Here is a 7,996-nt window from a genome sequence, read left to right as displayed (position 1 = left end):
AATCCAAACAAAGGTTATTTAATCGTCGTGTTCATTCAACTTCAAAAGTATTGTAGGTTATGTACCAGACATATAAGCAAGAACGGTACTTATTAAAAAAACCCGGCACCCAGTACATCACGAGTTTTTCTTATAAGTGGCATATATATTTGTTTTTAAATACATTTGAAATAAAAAAAAATGAAAATTTAGCATGCAAACATATCTATTGTTTTGTTTTCAGGAATTGGAGATAATGAAGCAAAACCAAATGGAGAAAATTTTACACAAGTTTTTGAAATAGCCCGGAAATAGACTCCTATTCACGCTATATATAGCTTTAATTTAAGAACCATTGCAATCTATCTGGGGAAATCGATTTTGACGTCTCCATTTTTTGGACGGAGAAGTAGACAAGATAATGAACAAATATTTCATAATGTATCCGTTATCATCTGAGTAACTATGTTGTATGCAAACCAAAATCCTCGTAGTCTTTCTACCAGACAAAATAGAAGTGATGTTTCAAACAAACTTCTCGGTAGCTCTATATTCTGGCTGATATCTGTAATCTGGACACCATTGTAGTTTTTTGAATTTCGTAATAAGGCCCAAGAAGCGTCCAGATAGAACGGCATGCAGTCGACCAATATGATCTTACATGTAGTTAGACCATAGTAAGATTTGATGTTAAATTCTCTTGACAACAGCTCAAGCAAAACGTAGGTTATCCCTTTGAAAATGAAAAATGTAGTAATATCTGTTAATTACTGAACTTCACCTGAGATACTTTAAACTCAAAATCAAACAAGGGTGCTGTTAAGCGGAGCATTCTCTCGCGACATGAATTATTGTAGAAGAGAATGCATTATGTAGGAAAATAAATGTGTCAGATCAGAATAAATATGACACAAGTATTCATGTTCTCAAACTCAATTTCAAAATTCATAATATCTCTTTTGTCCCAGTTCTCAATTTGTGGCGAATAAATTGGGGGGGGGGGGGGGGGGTTTGGTGTTACATCTACGTTGTTGTACAGTTTCCTATTCCTATTCCTAACAGAAACTCAACACATAATTATGTTTAAAGTTTAATGATTTAGTAACAGTCATTATTATTTAAGCACAAATAAAGATAAATTCATACATAAACTGTTGGTTTCATTTACATGTAAACTTTTGTACCTTCTTATCAGCTACTTAATTAAAAACAAAAACTCACCCCAAACAACTGACAGTTAAACGTTGGAAAGAGAAATGTCCAATACTTGCATGTCAAGAACCAGCCAAGGTTGTCGGAATTGTTTTTGACATAACAAAAATTGGAATAGCGCATAGCTATTTTCAAGATGTTATTCTGAGTACCGCTTGCAATACATGTAGTATAAATTTAGGTGTTGTCCACCAGATATATTCTGTTTGTATCTTCTGAGTTTTTTGAAATACAAAACTTGATTTCTGTAAGCTATATGTACGCGTCAATTGTGAATGCTGTGTATTTGTGTCTCTAAGGTCTTCCGCTTCCGAGCGGGAGACCTTACTATTATTCTGAAAAATTTTCAGATTTCTTATTATTTTTTTCTTTTAACGCACCTTTGATCCTTAATATCTCGCTCGTTTGTTAAACGATTGTTTGAAATTTTCAGGACTGATTACATGCCGCGCGATGTTTTCGTTTCATATTTTGCTTGATTAAAATTTCCATCCGGTTTTGAATTATTCCCCCTTTAGTAAAATTTATCGACTTCTTTTCCTGACCCCCCTCCCCCCCACACCTCGGCAAAATTCCAGTTTCTTTAAATTCCATGTATATTGTAAAATTACCAAAAATATGCCCGGGACATCACCTGATAAACTCAAATAACCGTCAGATCCTCAACCCCTGGAAAAATTTCGGATCCGCGCATTCTCCCCTCTCCTAGGAAATCAAAACTTTTCCTCAAAACCCCCAGCAAAATTTCCAGAATCTCCGTATATATTTTAAAAGATTCATTGGCGCTTGCCGCGTTCGATAAAAAAATGCGTGCGAAATGTTCGGTCTATTTACCTTCATACGGGGCATACTGTCACGACAGCCGTCGTGTGTCTAACCAGTCAAGCAATGAGAACAACAATAAGTATTTACAATCTTTATCTATATATATAAAATCAATAAATTTACAAATATACACATTCACACACACACACAAAATATTAACAAAAAAAAATGTTTTCTAATATCTGATTCGTCAATTTCCTATGGTGGTATATTGGACAGCAGTGTCCCTCCTGTGTTCCTCCAATGTGTCCTCCTTCGGTACCACGTCCTAAGATGACGGCTTCCGTCCACCGGCTTCCAGCGTAGTAAGTGAATACTCGAAGGAGGTTACACGGGTGGTAAGATGTTCAATACCGGAACACTGGTGACTATGGCCGAATCATCACTGGGACATTGCTGGAGCCTTGCTGGAACCTTTTAATTATATATAAATAACAATATTTTCAATTAAACGTTACACTGTCACAATATACTTAATTACCTAATTACCGTAACTGCATGCCATACAATCACCCGAACAATACTCGCTCTACAAAACCGTTAAGTGTATCAGACCCCTTAACGTATCAAACACTGTCACAGTTAAGCGTATAAGACCTCTTAACATGTAATATAGTTAAGTGTATAAGACCCCTTACCATCACAAAACAGTCAATGTATGACCAATAACGCCGTATAAGACTACGAAATATAAACTCACAAATAAACTAGCAAACCACGCTTGTCACACAAACGCACCATAACTCTACGGTAAATAAACAAGTATGTAAAACGTTAACACGAAAAAACTATCGAATACGTATTAGAACAGTTACCTAAAGTCTTAACTATTACAAACAAGACTAAAGTATAAGGAAAAGCGAACTTACCCCTAATGGAGATGGTTACCGTAAAAAATACGTTTAGCTATACATTGTGCTACTACTGCAGTGCGTACTAATGGACCCCGGCTCACTGACCAAAAACTTGGGTATTTATAGCATCAAAGTAAACAAATAGAACCGTCCGAGAATAGTCCAATATTGACCAATACCTGAATTGACAAAATCTGAGGCACCAAAAAGGATATGAACATAGAATAAAAATCAGAGGTACCCTACAGGAAAATAGTAATCATGAATAAATCAATTGATTGTGACACATACCAACTGTGTGAAGAAAATCGTCGTCCACATTCTGTCTATATTTAGTCAATTATGATGGTTAAATAAGTTTCTCAAAATAAAATTCACATGCAAAAAACAACATGCGGCGAATCAAACTATAGACAACTTTTAAAGATCTGTTTTTGCTTATATAGTAAAGTACAACTAGTATACTTGTTCTTTTCATCAATTGCCTTGGCAATGATGATCAAAAATTAGAACAATGTTGTTTGAAGAAAACTGAAAAGGGGGGGGGGCAAATAAAAAAAGAAACCCCGATGTCTATACTTTATTAGTATCATTATAGGAAAAAGACATAACAACAATTGTGATGATTTAAATTTAATCAAATGATGCTGCTTTAGTAATAATCGAAATGGTACCGATATGTTTACACATGCAATACAATGAACACGATGAATTACATTTCTGCGCATGCATTGTTAAAGAGTTTGCAATAGAGTCGTGCAGTAAAACACAATCGATACCAAGTTTTTATATTAGTTCCAGACAATCCCCGAACTATTGATAAAAAATAACTAATTAAACCCTAAGAGCCAAGAGCCCACGACCAAGATATTTTCATCCAACCAAACACTAAAAATACATGCATTAGGCTAATAAGTATTTATGCATTATTACATGTAGGACTATTTCAACACAACATATTGAGAGTATATCAATAAAATTGCATGTATATGGCTCGAGGGCATTTGTATGTCACAAAGAAATCATCATGAAACAAACTCTTACGTAATTCGAAAGCATTGTCTCTTTTACTTTGTGTTCATGCATCTAATATTGTACCATGGTCAGGTATCAATTTTGTTATACGTCACAATTATGACGTAGCTAATCCATTTTGTTGTGTCTATCTCTAGATTATGCAACAATATAATAAATCTTAACTACATAATAGGGTATTTTTGATATAGATGTGGTTAAATAAAATTAATATTCTAGAACTAAAACACACATATTAACACCTAATAAGATAAGGGGTAACTGCTGATTTTTTAGTTTCTCCTTGATTGGTTCATTTTTATTGCATTCATCTTGGTAAACTGGTTGTTTGGGTCATCTGCATTGCGTTTAGTGCGGTATATGGGTGGTCTGGGGTGGAGCATGCTTGGTCTGTCTCCAACTGTCGGTTCGTTGTATGTAGTTCGGTGTAAGTGTTCAGCTCGGTATTTGGTTGATCCTCTTTGGGAACCGGTTTTGTGTAGTGTTCTTCACCATTTTGCTCTTGACAAACAGTTCGTTTCATTTGTTGTTGAAGCAGATGCCGTCTTAAATTGAGAAGAATGCAATTCACGCGAATCAAAGTTTGATAATTTCAAAGAGGTATCTAAAAACTGGTTCTTTCTTTTTAATTTTGATAAAGTTAAACACCATTTTATCATTTTAAAAACGATTTGATTTAAGTATGATAATGACAATATGAGTTTTATCCTATTCGTATTAATAAGTACAAACTGCAATGACTATGCCCAATTAAAAGAAACGTTTTCATGAACATGATTTGAGTTGGAATATGAAAGCTTAAGACTATAAATATTCAAAAATGAGAACTGTTTGGTTTCTAAATTAAATAATATAATGGCAATTACCTTAAAATAATTGCAATGAAAATCGCCAAAATAAGGACACCTATTCCCACTGCAATTCCAATAAAGAATGGAACCAGAAACGAAGAGTTTGCTTGATAAATTGGAAAGAAAAGGTAAACATTATATAAATGCACAACTAAACGTTTCTTTGAGAATATATGCATGCCTGCTCAATGAGATTATAGATAAAACAAATAAATATCATATTGGCGATGTAATTCTGGTACTTGACCAATTGAAATATAACCTACCATCTGCTGTACAAGTGTTGGTGGTTCCAGTTTTTTCTAAAAAAAAAATTAGAAAAAAGGATATAAAGGTTTATACAAGATACAACACCGCACAATGGCACAGATTGCTACAAAATTATTTGCATCGATAAATAAACATCAGACGCTGTAAATAAATACACAAGTGTTAGTGGAGATATTTATAAAGGTAGTCAAGTGTCAATATTTTGGTGTCAGAGATTACCCTAGACAAGGGTGATAGCAATACTTTAGTAGTTTGATTGATGCCAGCATAATTTATACTTTAAATGTATATCCAGATTGGCATACTCTATAACCTGGCCTGGCCCCATTGGCCTGGCTTGGCCTGGCCTCAAAGTTGGCCTGGCCTCACTTTTGGCCTCAAAATTGGCCTGGCCCCAAATTTTGGCCTGTCCTGAAATTTTGGCCTGGCCCCTAATTTGGCCTCTTTTCTTATATTTAGATTGAATTTTAATTGATTTCTTTTAGAAATTGAAAATTCAGTGCTTTTTCATGTTTAAAGAATGTTTAAAGAATGATCACATGAAAAAATATATACGAAAAGTGACCGATTTTTCAAGATTGATTAATTTAATCCATGTCTAAACACACAGAAAATTCCTAAGACATTCATGTATAGCACTGCTATTACTATTGTTAAGGAATAGATTATGCCATTACCAAAGCGAATTACTTTAAAACTAAGAGTCGCCACCCCCTCCCCCTCCCATTTAAAAGTTAAACATCATTTTAAGAGACAGACCTGATTGATATCCAAAACATTTGTAAACTGGTTCATAGCATTATATTGTTGTCACTGTGTAATGCACTTTAAAATCTGCAGTTTGTTTACATTACCTGTCAACACCGATCAAGCCCAAATTTCCCTCCCCTGCAGAAATGCAATATCAATCTTTTCTGTCGCTTATCTAATACATTGAGGTCAGAATCATTGCCTATCCTGTCATTTAACATTTCACACGGTCTAATTTAATTAATGGCATTTGTGAACAACTGCAACATTGCATCCTCCGATACCTTGACTCAGCAATGGTCATTAATCATCACCTCCTGGTTAGAGTAGAGTTTTATGCATGTGTTGCTTGTATATTTAGGAAACAATGGGGAATTGTCATTATCAGATTTTGAACAAAGTAAAACATTTTGTGACCTTTGGTGTTGGTTAGAACAAATATTGGCTTCTTCCAATATTTTTTTCTCAAACACGTCATTGGTTAAAGATGAGTTACATAGATATTGTCCAATCCTAAGAGCAGTCTGATCTAAATATATAGCAAAACCATGCCATGGTTATACAATGGCAGGGCAAAAATCACATTCTTAAGTTCTTAAGAATTTCAAACAGGCTGATTGCTGCTGAATAAAAATCAATTAGAATGGATTACTCGACATACCTTTGGTCATAAATATACATTGTAAGTACTATATTTTCAATTGTACCTATTTTTTTTAAAAGACTATCACAATAAGACACTAAAGCCACCAAGTAAGATGTTTAATATGGATTAAAAATAAATCAATAAAAAATCAATAAAAATCATTAAATATGTAAAGAAAATAGAAAAAAAAATTTGAGGCCAAACATTTTTGTAGAGGCCAAATTTGAGGCCAGGCCAATTTTTGAGGCCATGCCAAAATTTGGGGCCAAGCCAATTTTGAGGCCAAAAGTGAGGCCAGGCCAACTTTGAGGCCAGGCAAGGCCAATGGGCCAAGCCAGGCCAGGCCAGGTTTTAGAGTATGCCATCCAGATTATATATAACTAAACCTTCGGTGCCTCATTTCCCGTGTTGACGTTTTATTTTTACAACTGTCCTGATGAGTTTACTCTTACATTTATTTATCATTAATTACAAAGATTAATATATCAGTCTGCAAATCATCGGTTTTAGATAGCTGCGCATTGTCATGCTTACTTTCATTTTGGCACTTGTATTTAAATGTACTTAGTCTGTAAACTAAATTAGGGGGGTGAACAGATAATAATTCTTTTTTTTGTAAACAGAAGCCGAATCTTGTTATTGTTTATACATATTTATTCTATTGTTATAAATTTGATGAAACTAAAGCGGTTCTCTGACTGTTTATTCCATTTATAAACAATTTGAATCAATTTATCGTGTTAATCACATTTCATTTTGTCAAAAAGGTAATGTCTTTACATTATGTTTATCAAATATAAGATTAGAGCTTTCTTGATATAACAACGACTTGTTCTCTTCATCTCACTTGTAACTTGATTGTTAACATTAAAAGTTAAGTAAATCATTCAAATTACACAAATGAAAATTACATAACCCGCTAAAAAGTACAAAAAAAGTTAAGTTTAAAGAAAGTACATTGCTGGGATGATGCAATATCTTTTGTACATATAAAAGATTGCAAAAATACTCATCCAACAAGTTACGCGAAATGACATACCGGTAATTCATTGTATTAGTTATTTTGTAGAGTAGAAACCAATGAACCCCATTCATATTTTTATGATTTTTAAAATTTCAAAATAAGTGTGTAGCTGCGCAGTTCCACAGCTGTTCTAAGATATTAATGAGGCGTTGTCTTGTTCTTTTTATTCATTTGAAGTATAAATAGACATACAGTTTAGGTCTACGTTTTTTAACTTCAACATTTAGAATGTAAACAAAAGCTTTGTTTATTTTGTGTAACGCCACCGGAATTTACGGTGCCGGTGTCGTATAATTTATGGTCCGCCCCGTAAAATGGTCCGGCCAGACCTTTAACTTAATGTTAACATTCAAGGTCTGGTGTAATGAAGAATAATGACCCCCGTAGAATAATGACCGGGGGTCATTTTCCGATGTAGAATAATGATCCCCCCTAGCTGAAGAATAATAGGATTTTTCTGAAGAAAAAAGACCCAGGGGTTATTTTTCTTCATGTTAAACATGAAGAAAAATGACCCCCATAGAAAAATGACCCCCCCCCCGTAAACATG

General features: G+C 34.1%; 1 protein-coding gene across 1 annotated transcript in view; it reads right to left on the bottom strand.

Moving 5' to 3' along the window:
* Positions 1-2,094: 2,094 nt before the first annotated feature.
* The window catches only part of LOC128191991 (uncharacterized), a 32,306-nt gene continuing 26,404 nt past the window's right edge, over positions 2,095-7,996 (bottom strand). The window contains exons 6-9 of the mRNA XM_052864383.1: positions 5,023-5,058; positions 4,772-4,862; positions 2,886-4,450; positions 2,095-2,430 (exon numbers count right to left, since the gene is read on the bottom strand). Coding sequence (XP_052720343.1) covers positions 4,213-4,450; positions 4,772-4,862; positions 5,023-5,058 — 365 coding nt within the window. The 3' untranslated portion in view covers positions 2,095-2,430; positions 2,886-4,212. The remainder of the gene's footprint in view (positions 2,431-2,885; positions 4,451-4,771; positions 4,863-5,022; positions 5,059-7,996) is intronic.

The sequence above is a fragment of the Crassostrea angulata genome, chromosome 7 (assembly GCF_025612915.1).
Source record: "Crassostrea angulata isolate pt1a10 chromosome 7, ASM2561291v2, whole genome shotgun sequence".
NCBI classification, from domain to species: Eukaryota; Metazoa; Mollusca; class Bivalvia; order Ostreida; family Ostreidae; genus Magallana; species Magallana angulata.
This window is presented reverse-complemented; position numbering and strand designations above follow the sequence as displayed.